The sequence below is a fragment of the Daphnia pulicaria genome, chromosome 4 (genome assembly GCF_021234035.1).
Source record: "Daphnia pulicaria isolate SC F1-1A chromosome 4, SC_F0-13Bv2, whole genome shotgun sequence".
NCBI lineage: Eukaryota > Metazoa > Arthropoda > Branchiopoda > Diplostraca > Daphniidae > Daphnia > Daphnia pulicaria.
In genome coordinates this window covers 13,896,668-13,918,540 of record NC_060916.1, presented here as the reverse complement: position 1 = coordinate 13,918,540, position 21,873 = coordinate 13,896,668, and the positions used below count along the sequence as shown (strand labels likewise).

Below are 21,873 nucleotides of genomic sequence, written 5' to 3'. Positions count from 1 at the left end.
TACTATTATAATTGTGCTAGTACAACTGCAGTATCTTCTCGCAGTCGTTTCCAAAATGTCAGCGGTCTGTCTGCTCTCAACGTGTTTATAACGTGTTTACATTCAAACGTGAACCTCAAACCTGCCACTCTAAAGTGAAGTCATAATTTATATTACCTTTACTTTTTTGTTCTTAGTTTTACCGATATTCATCATGGATTCTCAAGGAATGAAGAATGCAAAAAAAATACTGGAGAAACTTGGTTGGGCAGAAGGTATTATTTTCTTTGAAAATTGTATCATGGTTCTGCATTGTTTCATACTAAATTTCTGCAATATTGTTTAAGGCAGTGGACTGGGTTTGAATAAAGATGGTATTACAGAAGCCATCAAACCATCTAAAAAATTTGACTTGTCAGGCATTGGTCACAAAAATTTCAACGACTTTCAATGGTGGGATCACGCGTTTAACAAAGCTGCTCAAGCTTTTGACATCAAAGTAACAGATGATCAAGGAGTTGTTGTTGAAAAGACAGAGACAATTGGAAAAATCAAAACAAAAAAAGGCACCTCAAATTTAGACCAGAATAACTTAGCTTATGGGGTCTTTCACAAGACTGGAACCTTACACAATGGTATAGTCGAATCCACAGAAAGTACATTCAAACTCAAAGAAGAAACTGATTACTCCTTAAAGCTGAGTGATGAAGAACTCTTTAAACTCTGCAATGGATTAACAGCCCACAAGTAACATTTAAATTTTTATTCAATCAATATTTACTTACTAATAAAATTGTGTGTCCTTGTAGAGGAGCTAGACACGGACTCACAGCTAGTGGAAAACTAGCGCGAATCGCCAAACAAGAAGCTGCGATGCTGGCGAGCATGAATGTCGATTCCACTACAATTTCAGTTAAATCAGAAGAAAGAAAGAAAAAGAAGAAAAAGTCTGTTGAAGTTAACAGTAATGAGAAAATTGAACAGACCACCTGCATAGCTAATGAAATTGTTTCTGTGCCTCATTCTGATGACATGATAACTTCGAATGAGAGATCAACCAAATCCAAGAAAAAGAAGAAGTCAAGAAAAGAAATAGATTGTGCAACTGATGAGATGAACAGTCATGCAGATATCCAGGATGCCCCTGAAACCAGCTGTCTCATCAGCAAAAAAGATGAGAAAAGGAAAAAGAAGAAAGAAGCTAAAAATAGTGAAATCCAAACTGAGCTTTTGGTGCCAGAGCCAGTTGAAGAACCCATTGAAGAACCTCGCAAGAAAAGGAAGAAAGTGAAAACTATTGAAAATGAGACTGAACAACCTTTGTTAGAGGAATCCATCCAACAAACTTGTGAAGAACCTAAAAAGAAGAAGAAAAAGAAAAATCGCGATAAATTTGACTGTTGATGACATTTATTAGGATCTTGAAAAAGACTATTCAACATACAATTTCTACAACCTTTGCCTACAACTTGTTTTAAGTGGCATTCGTTAATACTGTGAGTTTCTTGTAACGAATATACCCGTTTGCGTTTTAACGCTCCACGCATATTGAAGATCGATTGTTTTATGTTTTTCATTTTATTTTTCATTATTAAACTTTGCATAGTTTCTTTTTTATAATGCCTTAAGCCAGAACTCTAGGTAGAACCTGTAGAATAAAATTATGTAACAGCATTTCAACAATAATTTACTTAAGAATAAAATTTAGATTATTTTTAGTTAACACTATATAGTACATGTTAACACTAAAGGTTTCAAGGGATTTTTAATTAATGAACTCTTAAAACCTAGCCTAGTTTTTACTTGCTTTTTAAAACAGTTTACATGCTAAAGTTGAAGCTTATAATGTTCTTATAAATAGGAATGCTGCTTCAGATTCAAATTTAATAAATGTCTCTTCATTGACCGAAATCGCCGAAATAATGATCGGATGAGGTTAATGTAGCGCTCAGCCACTCACACTTGGTTGGCGTGGCGCTCATAAACAAAACAATTTAGTTTCCAAAATCTAGTTTAATTTATAATTCTGAATCATACGTACGACAAGTACACATCATATGGTAAACAAATTTTACATTGCATAATAAGATATCTGAGTTAACGAAACTTTCAATTATAGTTGAGACAGTTTCTAGTTAGACGTGTTCACCTCAAATATTTCAATCCTCTTTATCTTAGATGACATTCTGTGGCTTGGTATCACATTTAACGATAAACAAAAAATTACACTGAATTAATGAAATGTTTCACCATCTGTTGGTGTTGCAATAATTTGGTATAGGTGTTCCCATCCTTTTTTTTAGGAGATATCAACTTTCCGGTCAACACGTTCGTCTGAGTAATTTCCTTCATCAGCATGGTGAGCGACCATTATTCGTTTTCCAAAAATGGCGTCCGGATGTTCAATGGCAGTCCGGAATGGAATAGGAGTCACCTTGCGCATAGGAGAAGTTTCTTGCCACCTCGAATGTGCTTGCGGATATTCAGGCTGTAGTGCAGGTGTTTCCAGAGTTTGTGGCCGTACTGGAGGTGTTTCAGGGGTTCGAGGGCGCTCAGGTGAACGACGAGCAGCATGCTCACGCGCTCGTTGGATTCTTCTTTCCACCGCCGAATTCAACACAATTTTAGCTTTCGGATGCCTACTTCGAGCTTCAGCTACGATTGCTTTAGGTCCCAGTCGACCCATTCGGGGATCACCGGCTATAATTTCCCACTCACGTATTATTGCCGCTCGTCTCTGTTCCATGATTTCGGTATCGTGGTTGTGTTCACCGGTTTGCACGTATATGCCGTCACGCATTGCGATTGTACATGGGCAGCCCAGTTTACGTTTATAACACTCTAATCTGAGGACATTCCCTCTGAAACATGTAAGTAAATAATTGGTTAACATAACGCGTGTGTGTTACTGTTTTATTTAAAACTAACCTTTGTTCCTTTTTATAGAATATGTAGCCACATGCGGTGTTGTAACGAAGACTATTAACCCGGGTGCCACGAACCACCGTGACTTCGACCACTCGGCGTTTTTCGTTTGCTTCCGCCATCTTCACTCAAGACATCAAAAATGTTCACCACGAGGAGACAACTGCTCAGTATGAAATGCATGGACTGACTGAATAGGGTCCGGCAGAAATTATGTGTCGTCCAATGGGAATGGGATCATTACCTTACCCCTTGTCTAACCCCCTCCACCGTCCACCCCTTCAAAGATCTGCTGACCTTCACCAGAGCCAAGCAGTCGCTTATACATTTTCTCATTCTGACTCATCATCGCGTCGTCCACGTGTTTGACATTTATAACATTGTGTAAATTTGTATTATTTGGAAACATTAAACACTGATCTCACAAAACACCCTAAAAAAACATTTTCAACAATTTTTAATAAAAAAAAGTGAATTCATAAAAATAAAAAAAAAAAATATTACAAAAAATCAGCGGTGTTGCCCTATTTACGAAGCTCAATTAACCCCTTCCTGCTCAGCCGTCCCGAATAATTCCCGATCCCCGGAAGGGTTTCCGACTTTGACCGTTGCGGTTTTTAGTTTTGCTTTATTTCACACTAGATGGCTCGACTGTAGAAAATGAGCGAAAAAATAAAAAATAGAAGGGATTGTTACAGACTTAGTCAACAAGAAAATGGTTTTATAACAACGAATGATTAAAACGTTATGAGTATTCAGTGAAAAGATTTCAGTTCAAACTAAGAGTTTCTAAAAGCAATAGTGATAATTGATATAAGATTATTTATTTAATGCTTCTAGTTGGGAATGATTTGAACGTCATGCTATTTTGATTTTTTAAAATTATAATCACAAATCACAAACAGCCCTTGCTGCCTTTGCTAGCGCAGGTAGTTGACATCCGATCGAGATCCGACAGGCGGGTGATTTTTGTTATTAAAATTCTTTTTTTAAATGCGGCAATAAATTACAATAATAAATCTGGAAGCAATTTTTTTTGGCAACGGTAAACGATCTTAAGTTATTAGTTACACACTTACACACTTAATTTTCTTGTACACAATTCAATTTGAAATAAAATGAAAGAAAAAGATTTTGAAGTAGACTTGTATTAATCTTTCCCCTACTGTAACACAAAATAATCAAGAGAACACAATCTAAAGCTTAAACAGACATATTTCGAATTTTAAGAGAAAAAGTAAACTGAAAGAAAAATCGAGTGGGTAGTTGGACTCATTCTTTGAATTTCCGCTCTCTGTTGAATTATCCAATCCCGTTTAGTTTGCTTATATCGACGAAGGTGAAATCAAGCCCGGTTTGCTTCGTGAATTGATCCCCCGTAGGTTTCCAAAACTATTGGGATTTGACCTTATATAAGCTGGCCAGCTTTCGATAAGAGGAGGTTGAAAAGTCTCTGTCTGGCAGCCGGATTGTTCTCTAGTGAACTAATCAGCTTTAGAATGCTTATAATTTCGAATTGGGCGTCAGTAACACGGTACTGTGAAAGAGCCTCGGACAAAAGGTTTTCCAGCGTTTCGTCATTGCTGATCGTAATGAGTGTTCCTTCCTGGATAACGGGCATTGTTAATCCAGCTAATTCGACGACTACATTTTTCATGAAGGGGAAATTCACGGGAAACTCATTCGAATTTTTGGTCTGGGAGTTGTTTCCATTTGCAGTCTCTCCCAATTCCGAGTCTGGCGTTGGTTCATCTGATGTGTCGACAGCATCTACCTAAATATCTGTAATCTTCTTCGTCGGGATCATGGGTTCATGGCTGACGTCGTCGGCAGGATACGACACCCGTTCGGTAGGAGCGCGCTGGAAGACATCAGCAAGTAATTTATCCGGCGAATCAATTTCAACTATCTTTATCGGTCTTGTTGACTGTTCAAGAACCACACGAGGGGGAGTTATATCATTCGTAGGGGAATTAGGGTTCAGAATGCATGTGGTCGGAATTGGGTTGCAGGACATTTCCCGGCTGGTTTTGGGGACACACAACTTCAGGTGGGCACGAAAAATTGTTGCATATGGTGGCCATCACTACCAGACTTATCAAACACCCAAAAGCAATTACCGAGATTACTAACGCAAAGCACTTTGCAGGGTCTAGAGTTCTTGAGATCTCCATTTTTGTCTCTTTGTTGGTTATTCAAGACTATTCAAGTTTTGCACTGCTGTAGAACGATACCGACATATGCGTTTCCTACTGCAGACGGCCACCCACAACCTCCGATCACTCATGATTTTTAGTTTCTTTTCAAATATTTGTAAAAATAATATAGCCTAATTTATGTTTCTTTAATTCAACAGAGCCTAAATTTTTGCGTATTATTCATTACAAATTAATATTTTCCTCTGCTTTTATTTCTCACAGCAGTGGGCCAGTGCTGGTAATATTTGGTGTATGCGCTCAATGTTAAGGTTCATTCACACCGGGGACGCACAGACCCTCCGCTATGGGGTGCCGTTGTACCTTTTTAACAACAAACCTATCATTTAACATCAATCTATAATTAAACAAACAACATTATATAAAACACTTATCTAAACAAACATCAAAGGGTAACATAGCGTCAAACCTGGGATATTAGATTTATCAAATCTAACTTGCAATCAAACATAACCTTAAAATCAAATGTAAAATAATAGCTCCGTAAACCTGCATCAAACCTATTATCTATTATTCAATCGGGCAAATTAAAAAATAAAACAAAAATTCAGATATAATGTTGCCTATACTTACCCCGAAGCATTAACAACTCAAATGGGATATGGCAAATTGTTTTGCCTCCATTTTTTTCTCCCCGCCCCTTTTTAAACTTTGTCATCTAGCGGTCAGAATCACGCAACACAAAACACCAATTATGATGCTGTTGCACTTCTAATTTTGTAATTTAATTTCTGTACTTGATTTTAATTATATTTCATGCCATTTCGTTATATCTAGAATGGCGATCTACCATCATCCCCATTCGCCCCCATCATTTTTACGAAAAATTATTTCAGATCGTAAACATGTAGGGCCTACCAGAAATAAGGAATCGGGAAATTGACTGGCTTCACGCAGAGATCAGGGACAACTTTTAAAGTAGCAAACAAGGTGCGTCAGTCATCAAACAAATTTTTTTTATTTTTGAAAATGCACTGGTGGAACGTGTCCCGGGATTTGCGCGTGTTGCTTCACATTCGTTTCAATATGAAAATTATTTTTTGATAACGAATAAAAATTTTAAATCCACGTTCCCAAATATATTTTGTATCAGAAAATGAGCGTGATATAAAAACGAATAAATGCAACCAATATGCGCAACTTTGATGGGACAATTTCTCCAGATTTCCGGTGATAGCTTTCGATATCGGCACGGCAAAAATGCATGAATTCATTTTCCTACAATTTTGTGGAACTATCTAGAAATCCTGCCATGTTCGTTCGTTTTTTTTTTGTTGGAGTCCTCTCGCTGAGTTTCCACGTTTATTTTAATTCGCCCTATATATGAGCGGGACAAATTTTGCTTGTTGCGGACGGTTGCGTATATATAATATGAGTAGGCTACTACGTGCGTATGAGTACTTCTGCGGACTTCTGTTATTTTATGATGCCTCTAGTGGCCTGACAGAGAAGTATTCCATAAAGCCAATGAGTCTATTACCCAACAAATAAATGCTTTGCTGATTCCTTAATTGTTTTTCAAACTTCAATTACATTACAATTTTAATGATTCTTTATTTCTAATTTTTAGCTTAGCCTCTACACTTCATTTGTTAATTGATTGATTCAAGGAATATAATGAAATATTCATTTTCAAAATTTTAACCATATCTATTTCCTTTAAATTGTTATTAAAATAAACTGTTTGATTACATGATTGATTAATTTATCGCAATCAATTTATCTGTTAGATTGCGAATGATGTTTGATTTAATGTTAGGTTTGCCAATACATGGTTTATTAAATAATAGCTTACCCGAAAGATTGATTGTTTTCTCCAATGTTAATCGATAGATGGTTTGATTAATTTTACATTTCATTTTGTATGTTTTATTTGAATTAAAAGAGTGTTACCTCGGCGTTATTGGTATTTAATTAATGTTAAATGAATGTTAGAATTGTGTAATGAATGTTAGATTTCTGTTAGAATACAAGATCACGATTAATTTAAGTTATTGTAATGTTTAATTTATTGCTTAATATTTCTTTGTTGGTAAAAAGGTACAACGGCACCCCATACTCCGCCGCCCTCCGCCTTGTGGTGGATTTAAATTTTACTCTGTTTAGATCAGAATACTTTGTAATCTAAGTAATGATGAATATTGAGGGAACCAGAAATCCCAGAAATGGGAGAAATAATCTAAACAAAATCTAATAAGCGAATTTAAGCTTTTGGATGAACAAGAGTCGAAACATAGGGACCATTTTATATGGGGTTTCATTTATAGCATCTGAAATACAAACAAACACCTCCCGTTTTTTAAATAGTGAAAATAGAAAAAATCTCGAAAAAAAAATAATACATAATTAGTAGTGAGATAGATCATGATCACGAGTAAGCATAAATTTAGTGAAAGGAGATATGAATGGGAAATCCTGAATAAAGAAAGCTGTGACACGAAAAATGCGCATTCCGTTATAAAACCAGTTATAAAGGCTAATCATATGTTGCATTATTATCGACTAGGTGGTGTAAATCATTAAGAAATTCTTGCAACCTTGCTCAAAATTCACGACAGTGAAACTCGAATCAAAATTTTATACGAAATCTCAATACAGTCGGCAACAAACGACTTAAAAAGAAAAAACGAAAATAATTCCAGCTATAGATCTGTAAGAATTGTTGAATTTTCGTTCAATTCGTCAAATCATTTTGAATTTATTATGAGTTTGAACCTTTCAAGCTAAATTTTTTTTGCTCAACAGGATATTCTAATTCGAAATACGTCGAACTTTCCAGACAAAACCGTCGATCTTTCTCCGCTTCTCAATATTTCATCATCATTACGAAGTTTTAAATGTTGCGTTGTTTGTGTTGCCTCATGAGCTCGCATAGAAAGTATTCAAAACGAGTAGGAGGAGCTCAGTTGCGTTTAGCAGTTCGACATACTCCGGTGTATATACCGGTTTGACTTGTCAACGAGACATGGTCAATGCCATGTCGAACCGCGAGAAAGTGAATTCGAATCATACGATAGTCTAGTTACTTTCATCCGCGACTGCACAAAAGAACGTTACATATGAACTAAATAAACTAATTCAGGTTAAACCACCAACCGCCACTATATAACGAATTAGTATACACATACAGAACTCGTTTTCTTAAATGGAGAAATGGATCAAGCCAAGAAAGCGCAAATTTGCATGCATTATTTAGTCCTTTTCGTCACGCTTGCTCCGCAGCGCCAGATCACATTGTGACATTGCATATGTGCTGTATTTATAATTAGGTTATATATATACGTCACTTAATAGTCGTAGTTCCGTTATTTGGTAAACACAACCCGAAATAACGAGATACGGCGGTTTCAAATTCTATACGTGATGCAAGGCGGAAAAAACCCAGATGAACACATGCACCCATAGTTTTATTCATACACGACTGCGCCTTAAATAGACGCTACAGGATATAACTCTCATCACTCGTATACGACACGTTATTTGTTTGTTGTCGTAAAAAATAATGAGGAATTCTCACCTATATTTCTACAAGGATTCCGAAAGAATTTTCTTTTTCCTTTTTTTGGCTCCATCTAATATCCAGACCATCTAATATCCCCAACTCTTCTGGTTTTTAGTCGACTCTAATTTTTCGAAAATGGAAAGCGAGTCAGAAAAAAAAACCTGTGCCGAGTAGGAAAAAAAAGATGGAGAGGAATATAACGAAAGGGAAAGGAACACTGGACTTGAAAGCCGGTCAAGGCGATAGAAAGAACTTTTTTTTTTGTTCTTTTACTTTGCTTCTTGCATAAACCAACATCTAATATTGTCACTTGTAGCTTAGCTGCTAACCAAGTGTATTGTTAGCTCTCTTATACGTATCTCGCTGCTTCTTGTCTAGAAGCTGTGCAACAAAGTTCGTCTCTCCGCCGCTTCCTTTCTGTATTAGCATTTGTTGTCTATTCATTGGAATCATCCGGAATCGTCTCCGACACAAAGATTTCAAGTGTTTGTTTTACGTCGCATCAACTCGGCTGTGAAATGAACGACGCAAGTGCTGGAGATGGCGTTGAATACGGAGTTCTCGTCCGCAACGCCATCAAAACCTATGGCGTTGGAAGTCGTAAATCCATCATCCTCGAAAATCTGAACATGACCGTCAAAAAAGGATCAATGTAAGCCATTTCTTTTTGTTTTAAAAAAATAATACAAACACATTTTCCTACAATTATTATCTGACGGATTTTACTTCAAACTCTGTCAGTGATTTGATTTGCAGCAAAACATTTTTTTTAGAAAATTGAATCAAACCAAATATGTTAATGTGGAACATCGTGTGTGTCTGTAGATACGGATTATTGGGAGCCAGTGGTTGCGGCAAGACGACTCTGTTAAGCTGTCTTGTCGGCCGTCGTAGCTTGAACAGCGGAGACGTACAGGTCTTGGGTCACGAGCCCGGCTCTCCGGAGAGCGGAATTCCGGGCCCACGGATCGGATACATGCCGCAAGAACTGGCCCTGTACGGTCATTTCACCATCAGGGAAACTCTTATCTACTTTGGGCGAATCTACAATCTGAGGACAGAGTTTGTCCACTCTCAAGTGGAATTTTTGTCCAAGTTGTTGGATCTGCCAGCCAGCGATCGTTACGTCGGCACACTCAGCGGAGGTCAGCAAAGACGCATGTCTTTTGCTGTCGCTCTCTTCCACGAACCTGAATTGTTGATCTTGGACGAACCCACCGTTGGCGTTGACCCAGTGCTCAGACACAGGTAAAGTTCGACATTTTAGATCAATCGCTTGAAATCTTGTTTCTTGTGCATATCGGGAACAAAAGTGAAATCTTGAACTAAAATGCCATGTCATGCACATTTGAGCATATTTTATTCAATAGTCAATTTTTTGTTTGACCTTTTAACTGTGTTATCTCGCCATGATGCAAGACATTTCAAGAATTTGTTTGTCAATTTTCAAAACTAATTTTATTTTTGTAGCTATAATACAAATTCTTTATCATCCACAGCATTTGGGAACATTTGATTCGGCAGAGTGTCGAACACGGAAGAACGGTTATTGTCACCACTCATTACATCGAAGAAGCCCGACAGGCCAACACGGTATTATAAATAATTTAAGATTTTTGTGTGTACAAACCGACATTTTAACGATATTTTATTCGACCTTTCCTAGATTGGAATGATGCGATCTGGACGTTTGCTAACGGAAGAATCGCCCGAAAATCTGTTGAGAGATTACAATTTACCTTCACTGGAGAATGTCTTCCTCAAACTTTGCATGAAGGATGAAGGTAAAAACGGAATCCAGCAACAACCACCAGCGCTAGGCCACGACAACATGGCCTTTGACCAGAGTGCAAGTCAATCGGACGTCTCTGAAGTGGGCATCGATGGTCTCTACACCAGGAATGACCAGCGATCTCCCACATCGCCGGCTGATTTCTCCGTGGTAAAATATTGTTGTATAGTTGTTTTATTTCATTATCTAGCATCACATTTTTTGTTTGAGCAGATCACACAATTCGATTCCGCGATGAATAACAATAACGAAACACCGGCCAAAGTGTCCAGCAGTCCTGCGATCAATTTCGTGGCTAGCAAGCGATCCCGTAATCCCTTTAGAATGACCTTGCCATCTCGACATCGCCTCTCTGCTCTTATTCTAAAGAATTACTTGTTGATTTTTAGAAATCTTGGGTAAATTAATAGTTTTATGCTGATAATTAATTGTCTTAAAATTCAAGCCGGTTATTTAAATTTCTTTATTTTTATTGATCGGCAAAGGATTTTAGGGTTCCTCTACTTCCTCCCTGCTTTCCAGGCGGCCGTTTTTAATGTGACACTCGGACACGAACCGTTTGGACTGAGGATGGGCATTGTTAACGACGAGCTGAATCCTAGCGAGGGCCGTGTTTGCAATTACACAACAGAGTGCACCTATTCCATGCTCAGCTGTCGCTACCTTCGATTCTTGAAAGACAACATCATTCAGGTGAAATATCAAATTGAATTTTCAGATATTTGGAGATCGTTTTATTAAAATTTGAATTTTCTTAAATTTGTGATTGCAGATTCCATTTGATAATTATTCAGAAGCTCTCGAAGCAGGAAAAAGAAATGATGTTTGGGGAGTGATACACTTTGGACATAATTTTACAGAAGAATTTGAAATTCGGCGGGAGAGCGGAGATTCGGCAACTTATGACACTATTCTTCGCAGTCAAATTAATGTCAGGATGGATTCCACCAGTAGGCTGAAATAGAATTTTTAAAAACATTTGAATTTGTTAATCATATTGTGTGTTGTGTTAGATCAACAAATTGATGTTTTCATTGAAAAGTGGCTCATCGAAGGCTTTGGAGACTTTTTCAGAGATTTAATGAAATCTTGTGGACACGAACCAGATGCTAGTAATTTTCCTTTAGAGGTAAGGCATTACCCTACATTTAAAGATTATTTATAACCTATATTTTTATTATAATTCAAATAATTACAAAACAAATTTGACGTTTAGTTTATGGATCCTGTCTATGGTCAAAAAGATACGCCGTACACTGAATTCATGGCGCCTGGCCTCATTATCTCGCAAGTTTTTACTAATCGTTTACAAATTACATTTAGAATTTACTGACACTCATTTCTTTATTCTATAAGAATTATTTATTTCATGGCCGTCTCACTAACTGCTGGAGCCTTTGTCGCTGAAAGGAAACAAGGTCTTCTAGATCGCAGTTTAGTGGCAGGTAATTAGCATAGTAATTAGTAGCAATCAATTTTTGATCTTTAACTGATTAATCTTTTACACAGGCGTGCAAATGATTGAAATTCTAATGGGGTATCTGGTCAACCAGCTGTCCGTTATGGTTGGCCAGATAGCGCTGGTTTTCATAATCATGTTATGGTTCTTCGCCGTCCCTTGCCACGGCAGTATGGTTTTAGCTATATTAATTACATTTCTTCAAGGTCTTGTCGGAATGTGTTTCGGTAATCATTTAAAATAATTGATTTGATTTGATTTCCTACTTTTATTCGTTGCGGAATTAAACTTGATTGCACTGTTAACAAACTTTAGGTCTGCTGATTGCCACAGTCTGCGAAAATGAAATCAGCGCTCTGTCACTTTCCATGGCCAGTTTTCTCCCGTTGGTCGTTACCAGTGGCATTGCTTGGCCAATTGAAGGTGAATTTTTCATTCATTTAATTTAGCAAAATATTTGAATTCGGTAACTTGACTTTAATTTGATTTTTTTTTAGGGATGTCTTTTTATCTCCGAGCAATTTCTTATAGCATGCCGATGACGTACTCCGTCGAATCATTGCGATGCATTTTTTCAAAAGGATGGGGCCTCAGTGAAGTCGATGTTTATGCAGGATTTGCAATCAGCATTATCTGGATTTTGGGCTTGTTGATTGGTTGTCTAATTGTCGTACGTTTTCGCAAGTATTCCAGTTAAGGGAAATTCTGAACTGTTTAGAAGAAAAAAAAATGATTCTGATTTGGAATCGATTAGATTGTATACCGCCATTCACAGAGTTTTAAGAATGTTCGTATTAGTATAGCAGTAGCATGTACGAGTTGATTGATCTTTTATTTTCCATGACTTTCTACATTTATCATCGCTGAATATGTGCCATTGTTTTTGTTGAGTTCATACTAAATTCTAATTTTCTACAATATGCATGACAATTCTGGATATATATGCCCCTGGAGTCTGAACCGTGTCTATGTGTTTGCGCAATCATTCATTCCAGATAGTCTATCAAACAGAAATGTGGAGCTGTCATGTCCCCCCCCTTAAAAATATCAAATTATTTAACTCTTTCTTGAACCTTTTCCAAGACATCGCTACGATAATTTTCCGCAGGGATTTTTCTACAGGTTTTTTTTTAAATTACTTGCGTAATATATAACTCTTAAGAAGAGTCTGAGTTTGTTCCAATCGAGAGTTTGTAAATTGGCGCACCGACGGCGATGGATAGTGGTGCAGCCAGACGGCCGTGACTCTCTCTCTCTCTCTCTCTAGAAATATCGCTGTCAAGGCCACTAGGTGATGCATCAAACCTGCCGTTTAATATTACATAGCAAAATAAGAAAGAAATGAACAACACCATAGCTGAAAGGAGGTGGAAAAGAAAGAAAAAAAGAAATCAAAACCGGTTGGGATAGGCACTGCCTAGATGACTAAGCAGCAGCAGCAGCAGACGTGATTATGTAATGCCGCTCCTTCTTTTTCAATCGCAATTCTATTTTACATAAACCATATTGGTTGTCCCTAGATTGGGAAATATTTTCGCCAGGTCAATGTCACAGTCTATAGTGTCCCAGATTTTTGTTTCACTCTAATATAACGATTGCGCTTTATGAACGGATATGCTTTATTGGATAATAGACAGAAATTCCTTCCGTCTGATGTCACTTTTATGGCAAACTCACCACTCACGACTGTGAGCGCACCTAAGAAGAAGAAATTAAATTACATTTTATATGATTTCTCGTAGCTTGAACGAGAGTATTTGTACTATGTTCATTTTTTCAAGGGAAATAATATTAGTCAAATGGAATTTAATCATTTTTCAATGGATGAAAGAAAAGGTTACTTTTCTCTCTACCAACCCGAAGGTATGTACCCAAGAACCTTGTTGAGATGCTATCGGATAAATCCTTAATCAGCTGTTCAAAGTCAATTAAATATTACACGACGCCATAGTTTTATGCTTGAATGAAATGTTGGCCGAATTAGTTTAGTTCGTTGGGTGCGCATTGTTAATCGATCAATTAATTTCACAAAAAATCCAATAGGTGACATATACGTATAGCGTGCGACAGATGTCACGTAAACAAGCTGTTATGCCTCCAGTTAAGACAATTTTTTTAAAGTTTTTAAACCTGTTAACCCCAGTTAAGAAAACAAAAACAAAAAACTAATGAAAATCTTTAGCTGCGCTTCGAACGGGAGTTACCCAGGTACGGATACAACGTCGGTTTGTACGTACTGGAAGGGACAGGTCTTGCGCGAAATTGCCTGGGCTCGTCTTTTTCGGTAGGTTTCGCTTTCACTTTTGGTTTTGAAAGATGCTTTTTCATTGCCCGTCGATCCGGTCGATCCTTATTTAGCATAGTCGATGGAGGTTTGTAGGTACTGGTGGGAGCAGGTTTGGCCCGGAATGGTTTGGGAGTAAGATCTGCTCCAGGTGATTTGAAGGCAGCCGCGACAGGAGGTTTCATTCCCGCCGAAGGGCTTACCTGGAGTTTTTCGGGCATATTTCTTGTCACTGTTCGGTTTTTGACCATTTCAGTTTTTCTGATTGGGATTGGGATTTTCGACTCCAATTTCGGGAGATTCTCGCCAGTGTCTATGTCATCGCCAGTAGCGGATAAATCGTCCGTATAAATAACGTTTACCATTTCAAAAGGAGCTATAGGAGGGTCTGGTATGGTCGAATTTAAAGTCTCTTTAGTCACCTCATTTACAGTGTCCTGAGGCTCGGTAGAAGATACGTCACTTTTGGGTCGAGTACGCGGTTCGGGTTTAATAGCAGATTTCGCGAGTGGTTTTATGCTGGTCGTCATTCGGTTACGATTTGGTCTTTTGTAGCCGGTAAGCCGATTCCAAATGCGCTTTAAGAATCCAATCAAGCCGAAGGAGTAATCAGTTCGACCTTTAAGCTTGGGCACGGGCTGTTTCACTTTCTTTCGTCTGAGCTTTCGATTTTGCTTATTATTAACGGTTTCGTGTTCGGTTTCGTGGTCCGCATCGTAGTTGGCTTCACAGTTCCAACTGGATTGTATTGGATTCTTGAACCAAATCAGTAAAAGTTGTTGTTGTTCCATCGACAATTGCCCACAGTCGTAATAAGGTTCATTGTCAAGTAAACCTTGGAAGTGTTCATCGACTGATTCTACGTCATCAGTGTGGAATCGCTGGTAGAGGCTGTTGAAAGTAATCTTCTTATTCTTGGCACCAGAAACTTCTCTCTTTATCAAGACGTCCAGCAGTTTTTTATTGTTTAAAGATCGTCTCATTTCATCACGGCTGACATTTTCCGGAAGCGGCCGGTGAAATTCTTCAATGGAGAGCTCCAATATCTGAGCAGCGATTTCATCTTGGAATTCCTTCTGTTTTTTAGACAAACCACGATTCAACCAGAGTTTGTGGTACAGATGGGAGATCCCCGGGTCTTTCAAAGCTCTGACGAAAAACGAGTATGCAAATATCTGGTGGTTATTGTTCGTTTCGTTCCTGTCAGAGTGAAAGAGCTGGCAATGATGGTAAAGAATTTCGATTCCATTTGGGCGATAAATGATGACCCGTCGAATGAGGCTCGGTAAAACATGCGTTAATAGATTGGGCAATTCTGTATACACGTACACCCATAGCATGTTGGTCATAGCCAAGTGGTCTCTGGTGTAAAGATCGACCAAAAGCGCTGCTAATAGGGCCCAGCACAAGAAAACTTTGCCATATCTCATCTTTTTCCAAATCTCATTGAAAGGATCTCTTTCCCAGTCAATTGGATTGACGAGATCTTCTCCAACGATAAGAAAATAAACTGTGTGAACAATGAAGAAGAGTAAGTATAGGGGAAGTGGCACTCCCACAAGTTTTGAAAACTCGAATACTTTCAAGATGAATTGCATGTTGGCATTGAATCACTTGGAAAGTTCAGAATATTAAGTTGGTAATAATGTTCTGCTGATACTAGGGTGGTTCGGTGAGCCTCTATATATGCATTCCGTCTCGGAGTGAAGTACCGGCAACATGCGGATCGCACCTTCTATCCTTGAATTTCAAATTGTTTTTTAACGTGACGGTAACAGAGTTTACAAATTGGGATAGGCAAATATATTTCGCATATTATTCAAATTAGCACGAAATTATTAAATAGAAATAGATTGGAGATATTCGGAATACAATCCGGTTAATGAGTAAGTCGTCAAAGCATAATCGTCTAGCGGAGAAAAAACGCAACTAGCTATATTATATTACGCAACTATATTACGCAATATAGTCTGCTAGCAGCTGCCAGCAGTTTGACCCTACCGCTGGAAGGTCAATCCAACGAGCAAGATTGGAATTTCCAAACGCTCAAGACGTGAGCAGAAGGTCCTGAGAAGGTCCAGCTCCGGCCACCGTGACTCCAGTGCCGCGAAGAGGTCTTATTTCTCATCATAATTAATCGTGCGTGCGCCAGGACTGTAGCGGGACTTCGATTGGCGCTAACAAGATCTGGTATAAACACGTCTGTATAGTGAGATGAAAGACATTTAGTGAAATTTGTCAAACGGAATAGTGTTAGGGCATTTTGAGAAATATTCTTTCCATTTTCCATCTCAGGAGTTAATTCATTAATTAATCGATTTCAATTGATCAAGGGAAAGGTTAACTTCTTTCTCTACCAACCCGAAGGCGTGTACCCAAGGGCCTTGTTGATGTTGAGAAGATGCCTATCGGTTGTCATTAGATCGTTAATCAGCTGTTAAAAATAAATGTAATTAAACATAACACAACGGTAAAGTAGTTTTATATTTTAAAGAAATGTTGTTGAAAATTTAGTATAGTTTTTAGTACATCCATGAATATATTTTTTTAAATAATCGATTAATTAATTGCCCAAAACATGCAACAGGTGACATAAATGTAGAATGCGACAGACGTCACGTATAATCAGCTGTTACCATCTACAACAACAAAACACCCCCGAATTGGCGAGTTCCCAACAAACTCTGAAAGAAAAACAAAAGAAAACACATTTGACGTCCAGAAATTAAAGACCCAGCATGCCTAGTCTCAATTGGTTTAATTTAAATCGCGTGGATGGTGGGCCATCGTACTTTGGCAGTTCAAACCGGCTTTCGGCCTCGTTATACTGGAACGATTGGCTATTCGGCGTGGTCATTACAGCAGCTGCTTTCGTCACAGTTTTGCTTCTGCTCTCACCCATCTACAAGCACCAGTGGAGAACTGTCTCACTCGTAAGTTGAACATTCCACTTGTTTTTGCTGTGCAACAATTCTTACGACAAACAATCAAAACATTTTGACAGGTAACTACAAGCATTCTCATGGGAGGTGCTTTCCTCCTGGGTTTAGTGATGCCTTGGTGGCAGTGTGGTGGGCCGGTCTCCGTTCGAGCTCCGATTCGAGTTCAAGATGCAGAGGCCATGAATCTCACGATCGAAGTTCACGTCGGACTCGATTACGTCAACATCACACTGGCACTGGATCCCAGTCAAAATGCACCAGCCCAACAGAAAACGGAGAATGTGGTTCTACCTCGATTACTGCCACGAGATTCCATCCAGCTGATCACTGGATCCTACGAGAAAGCGAGCGATCTAAGTGTCATCAAATTCAACGAGCGGATCGAACTGAAAACGGCCGAAGACATGCGAGTGCAGTTCAGGGAAGCCCTGGAACGCGGATTGCCTGTGCCCATCTTGACCGTCATCAACTATTTTAGTCACCAGGAAGAAGGTTTCCGATGGTCTGTCGATTACCGAAGGGCTGGATTCTTTTGCCAGTTCTTCCTGACGTTGACGCTCATCAGCTGGGCGTGGATGAACATTTTCTTCCTCGTCATTCCGCAGCATGGAGCCGTTGCCATGATAACCACCGGTTTGCTGGGCCTGATGGCCGTCTTTCTCTACTGGATATTGTTGCCAGCCTTGGACCTAGTCATCGTCATCAATGGAAGCCTACTCAAATTCAAACTGGACGGCTGTTACTGGACTGTGCTCGTCACTGGTCTGGTGGCTTTATTGACCGGAAGCGCCATGCTGATTATCGAATTGCGTCATCCAGGCAGTTTGGCATTTGATCTGGAAGTCGACTCTGACATCAAAGAAAAATTGATCAACAAAGTAGTCGAGAGACGTTCGGTCAAGCAGCAGCCATCTTTGCAGTCGCTTAATCCGCACAAACCCAGTTTGAAGTCGAAAGTGTCGGTCGTCGACGCTACAGCAACTGCTTACGTCGAAAAGAGCGAGATGACGTCAGACACGAAACTCGATTCCGGATTCGGAGTCTCGACGGAATCGAGCAACATCTCCGGACTCCTTTCCCACCAGATGGATTCGGTCACCGATCTGGAGCAGATTGCCACTATGGATGGATCCTACTTGAAGTCGACCGTCACGAATGTACGGTAAGACATTGTCTTATTACATTAGGCAATTTGGCCGTTAATCGCTTCTCAATCCAGTTGATTCAAGCGGAGAAGGCTCCAAAAATTTACAGCTACACGTTCCGGCAGGGAAGAGAATTGCCCAGCTTTCACGAGAGCACTATTTCGTTGCACAGTGAGATGGTGCCTCGTTTCTTGGACAGCATTGTCGAAGAGGATGTTGTCGTCCATCGGTCGGCTCATTCGCCTCCGCCGGCGGTTTCGGTGGGACCGCGACGCGTTTCCCAATCGTCGTCGGACACGGAAAAGGAAGAATGGCAGGATCCGATTGAAATGAGCGAACCAGAACGTCAGCACCACAGTCACCACACTGATTCCGATGGACACAATGATACTTTCTGTTCTACTTACAGTTCGTCCACCAATCCTTCTCCTAGACGTCGTTCTCAACGCGCAATGTCAATTGGGTATTTTCTTTCTATTTGATTTTTTAATTTGGATTTTTCTACATTTATTTGTTTGGTAGGTCACACCGAGACATATTTGGACACATACCCAAGGACGCAAATTTATAGCGCTACATACGATATTTTGTTGATGTCAGAGTTTTTCCTTATTCAGTGCGTTGCAAGAATTTATTAAGTAACAGAAATAAAAAACGAATCATTCATTAGAAATGTAAAAAAAACCCGTTAGTCTCTAGACTCGTTCATTTGTCATGTATCGCAATACTTTACAATCGATTGAAATATAGGAAGTAAGACGACGTCGTCTGCTTCTGTCCAAGGAAATTATAGGAATGGGCGTAATACAAATGAAGTGAATTATTCCTGGATTACAAGCTTTTAAAAGTTGTTACACAGATTTGGAGTAACATTGGTTAGATTTGTGATTTTTCCTGATATCAATAATCCTAGTAGTATCAACTCTGTGAGTGAAATGGCGACCAGCACACACACCGAAGATAACGAGAGCAGAATTCGAGAAGGATTTATTTGTCCTATTTGCATGGAAGATTTGGCTACAGATGACCAGTTACTTCTTCATTTCGAAGAAGCTCATGATACAGAAGAGGATAAGGATGTATTACAGGCTTTCAAAGGTAATAACCAATTCATTTGTTTCATTAGTATGCATTGATTACTACGTACAACATGCTATCATATTCAGCACAGTATAGGAAGTTTTATGTATGTAAACACTATTATTTTAACGGAAACTTTTTTTTATCATGTTTTGGTTTTAGACTTTCTTGGCAAGGCTAAGAAGATTTTGAAGTCAGACAATCCTTTTGATATTCTGGAGAAAACTAGTTCAAAATCCAGTAGTCAGCAAAAGCAGTATCATGTTGAATGGGATCCTCAAGATTTTGGTAAGAAATTTTCAAAAAGTTAACACTCTGTTCATTATATCTAATTGAAATACATTGTAGGTGTAATACATAGTCACTGGTCGGATTTCCGTAAGTTCCGGAGTAACCGAATGGACTTTTACGCTGCCGAAACAAACAAATTAATCATTCGACTAGATAAAATTGTATCTTGCTTACCCAGTGAAGCTGCGAAAAGACGGGAGCATGAACAAAACATAGTTACTTGGGTTAACGACGAGGACGTTCAGCTATGCCCGCAATGTGCTAAATCATTTAACATACTTAGACGGAAACATCACTGCCGTGTCTGTGGTACCGTACAATGCCACCAATGCAGTCAATTTCTCTTGCTTTCATTTGCAAGTAAGCATTATTGTTTTACAAATGTCTTATTTTTTAAAGATGTTTTGTGTTTCAGTTTCTCATTATTCCCCATTTACTTTTTGCAAGGGAAACTGACAAATCCCAGCTATATTCCAACCTTAGATGACAACAAGGAGAAACCAAGTCCTCCTAAGAGATTAACTCACGCTGCCTTCCATGCTCTTAAAAGGACTGGATCTACCACTAGTTTGACGTCACTGACTTCTCTAATTGATACCGATACGGGAGAAGGTCACATCAGAGTTTGTTATTATTGTAAACAGGTTCGCAAACATAATATTTTAGTTTAAGAATTTAAAAACCATAACAAACGTTTTCCAGCTTCTTGAACGACGCGAACAGCAAATGGACAGCCGAAGTCAAAACGCTGTCATCGCCGAACTCTATAATGAAATGCGGAAGTACATGGAAAAAGGTGCCGAACTCATGCCGGTTTTCTTGAAAATGCTCGAATCTTTTAGGTTTGTCATCATTTCTTAAGGAACAAATCAATTTTTCACAAATGATAACTTTCCATTTAATTGACAAGTCAAGGTGAATCTACTTACAATTTGAAAGATGCTCAAGAATGTCGTCTGAAACTATTGAAAATTGCCGAATACGTTGACGGCTACAGGTATCCAATTTTCTCTTAATTTTCTTATTGGCGCTATTAGTAAATTTATTAATACATTTTTTTATTTGTTTAGTAAAAAAATCCAGTCTCTCGGAATTGATGATGAGAAAAATCCCACGTCTGGCACTGCCCTGTCATTACAACTCAAAATTCGTCTTTCTGCAGTAAACTTCTTGAAAGAAAATCTACTTGGATTGCCGAACTTGCCCACTGAAGAACAACTTATAGTGCTGCAAGCTGAGAGGCGGTAAGGCAGACCAATACAATTTTAGTTATAAATTCATTTTACCGGTCGATTTCCCTTCAGTCAAGCAATCGAAAAACGCATAGCTCAAGAGAAAAAAGCTGTTTTTGAAAAGCGGGAAACAGAAACTAGACGTCAACACATGGATAATCAGAAAGATTTTGAAGCAGTAAGTTTTTTTTCCATCCTGCACAGTGTCCGGTTAATTAAAAAAATACTGCGTTGCATTATGTAATTAATTTATTTGTAGGTGTCCGTAGATAGAGGTTGGGGAGTAGAAACCTCAAACATAAGAAACGTAAATGAGTCGGACGATCCGATGCTACAGCAAATGCAAATAATGCGGAATTACATTCAACAAGCTAGGTACTGTACATATACAAATTATTTAATAGGGAATTTCTAGGTTATGCTTTGAAATCCTGTCTTCAAAATAAAAAAAAAATTCCTCATTCATTTTGTTTCATTTTCTAATCTACTAGGCGTGCAAATCGTTACGACGATGTTGTTATCCTGGAGGCAAACTTACGTGATCTTCAGATTGAACACGAGAGAATGCAGTCTCAGTCATAAGATTTCGATCGACATTCCATCAATTGATCAAATATAGAATGGTCAAATAACATGTTTATTCGCCCCCAACAATGTGATATTCGTTATTTTGAATGCGATATATAATAATGAATGCAACTTCCGTTTTTTGTTCAAAAATGCATATAATAACTTCCTAGTTAAAAAAAAATATATGCAATTCCCTGAATACCGAAGGAATGAACTTTAGAAAATACATAAAAATTTCAGGCCTGTTGGAGGTGTAGAAGCAGCATTTGCGAAAATTGTGTGGCATTAATTAGGCAGTTTAAACTCTCAAATCTTACACTAAATAAATAAATAATTAAGTAGCATTTGAATTTTATAACTGAAGAGTGAAGTTATAAAAGTTAACGACTAAAGCTAAACTTCAAAATCCAACTCTGTCAGACTCTGTCTAAAAAAATAAGAATTTCGCGCCGCTCC

General features: G+C 38.5%; 5 protein-coding genes across 5 annotated transcripts; 4 read left to right on the top strand and 1 right to left on the bottom strand.

The window, feature by feature from the left end:
* The first annotated feature begins 29 nt into the window (after nt 1–29).
* LOC124337078 (G patch domain-containing protein 4-like) lies at nt 30–1,525 on the top strand. The gene is made up of 3 exons (XM_046791109.1): nt 30–254; nt 327–726; nt 789–1,525. Exons 1-3 carry the CDS (start codon nt 194–196, stop codon nt 1,381–1,383), a joined length of 1,056 nt encoding a protein of 351 aa, XP_046647065.1. The 5' UTR covers nt 30–193; the 3' UTR covers nt 1,384–1,525.
* Nucleotides 1,526–1,955: 430 nt separating this feature from the next.
* On the bottom strand, nt 1,956–3,067 carry LOC124337153. Its single transcript, XM_046791234.1, has 2 exons — nt 2,908–3,067; nt 1,956–2,840 (listed from the first exon to the last, which is right to left on the bottom strand). The coding sequence occupies exons 1-2, from the start codon at nt 3,024–3,026 to the stop codon at nt 2,279–2,281; spliced, it is 681 nt and encodes a 226-aa protein (XP_046647190.1). The 5' UTR covers nt 3,027–3,067; the 3' UTR covers nt 1,956–2,278.
* A 5,857-nt stretch (nt 3,068–8,924) lies between these two features.
* On the top strand, nt 8,925–12,833 carry LOC124336925 (ABC transporter G family member 20-like). The gene is made up of 13 exons (XM_046790857.1): nt 8,925–9,274; nt 9,448–9,870; nt 10,122–10,215; nt 10,289–10,564; nt 10,628–10,812; nt 10,900–11,107; nt 11,187–11,364; nt 11,428–11,543; nt 11,631–11,701; nt 11,771–11,859; nt 11,924–12,100; nt 12,189–12,296; nt 12,371–12,833. The coding sequence occupies exons 1-13, from the start codon at nt 9,141–9,143 to the stop codon at nt 12,568–12,570; spliced, it is 2,259 nt and encodes a 752-aa protein (XP_046646813.1). The 5' UTR covers nt 8,925–9,140; the 3' UTR covers nt 12,571–12,833.
* A 3,911-nt stretch (nt 12,834–16,744) lies between these two features.
* On the top strand, nt 16,745–19,026 carry LOC124336979. Its single transcript, XM_046790966.1, has 4 exons — nt 16,745–17,090; nt 17,162–18,256; nt 18,319–18,707; nt 18,767–19,026. The coding sequence occupies exons 1-4, from the start codon at nt 16,896–16,898 to the stop codon at nt 18,813–18,815; spliced, it is 1,728 nt and encodes a 575-aa protein (XP_046646922.1). The 5' UTR covers nt 16,745–16,895; the 3' UTR covers nt 18,816–19,026.
* Nucleotides 19,027–19,038: 12 nt separating this feature from the next.
* LOC124337017 (rabenosyn-5-like) lies at nt 19,039–21,577 on the top strand. The gene is made up of 10 exons (XM_046791022.1): nt 19,039–19,342; nt 19,487–19,612; nt 19,673–19,975; nt 20,063–20,259; nt 20,318–20,457; nt 20,526–20,612; nt 20,686–20,859; nt 20,920–21,025; nt 21,107–21,222; nt 21,339–21,577. The coding sequence occupies exons 1-10, from the start codon at nt 19,180–19,182 to the stop codon at nt 21,427–21,429; spliced, it is 1,503 nt and encodes a 500-aa protein (XP_046646978.1). The 5' UTR covers nt 19,039–19,179; the 3' UTR covers nt 21,430–21,577.
* Nucleotides 21,578–21,873: the final 296 nt, after the last annotated feature.

What these genes read in the sequence shown, in the direction of transcription:
- LOC124336925 (XM_046790857.1), top strand. Translation starts at nt 9,141, where the DNA reads ATGAACGACGCAAGTGCTGGAGATGGCGTTGAATACGGAGTTCTCGTC. An exon ending in AGATCGCAGTTTAGTGGCAG is followed by an intron (nt 11,860 to 11,923) that starts GTAATTAGCATA and finishes TCTTTTACACAG; the next exon opens with GCGTGCAAATGATTGAAATT. An exon ending in TCTTGTCGGAATGTGTTTCG is followed by an intron (nt 12,101 to 12,188) that starts GTAATCATTTAA and finishes AACAAACTTTAG; the next exon opens with GTCTGCTGATTGCCACAGTC.
- LOC124336979 (XM_046790966.1), top strand. Translation starts at nt 16,896, where the DNA reads ATGCCTAGTCTCAATTGGTTTAATTTAAATCGCGTGGATGGTGGGCCA. An exon ending in TGAAGTCGACCGTCACGAAT is followed by an intron (nt 18,257 to 18,318) that starts GTACGGTAAGAC and finishes TTCTCAATCCAG; the next exon opens with TTGATTCAAGCGGAGAAGGC. An exon ending in CAACGCGCAATGTCAATTGG is followed by an intron (nt 18,708 to 18,766) that starts GTATTTTCTTTC and finishes TTTGTTTGGTAG; the next exon opens with GTCACACCGAGACATATTTG.
- LOC124337153 (XM_046791234.1), bottom strand. Translation starts at nt 3,026, where the DNA reads ATGGCGGAAGCAAACGAAAAACGCCGAGTGGTCGAAGTCACGGTGGTT. An exon ending in TTCTATAAAAAGGAACAAAG is followed by an intron (nt 2,841 to 2,907) that starts GTTAGTTTTAAA and finishes TACATGTTTCAG; the next exon opens with AGGGAATGTCCTCAGATTAG.
- LOC124337078 (XM_046791109.1), top strand. Translation starts at nt 194, where the DNA reads ATGGATTCTCAAGGAATGAAGAATGCAAAAAAAATACTGGAGAAACTT. An exon ending in GAAACTTGGTTGGGCAGAAG is followed by an intron (nt 255 to 326) that starts GTATTATTTTCT and finishes ATATTGTTTAAG; the next exon opens with GCAGTGGACTGGGTTTGAAT. An exon ending in AATGGATTAACAGCCCACAA is followed by an intron (nt 727 to 788) that starts GTAACATTTAAA and finishes GTGTCCTTGTAG; the next exon opens with AGGAGCTAGACACGGACTCA.
- LOC124337017 (XM_046791022.1), top strand. Translation starts at nt 19,180, where the DNA reads ATGGCGACCAGCACACACACCGAAGATAACGAGAGCAGAATTCGAGAA. An exon ending in ATGGGATCCTCAAGATTTTG is followed by an intron (nt 19,613 to 19,672) that starts GTAAGAAATTTT and finishes AATACATTGTAG; the next exon opens with GTGTAATACATAGTCACTGG. An exon ending in TTTGTTATTATTGTAAACAG is followed by an intron (nt 20,260 to 20,317) that starts GTTCGCAAACAT and finishes AACGTTTTCCAG; the next exon opens with CTTCTTGAACGACGCGAACA.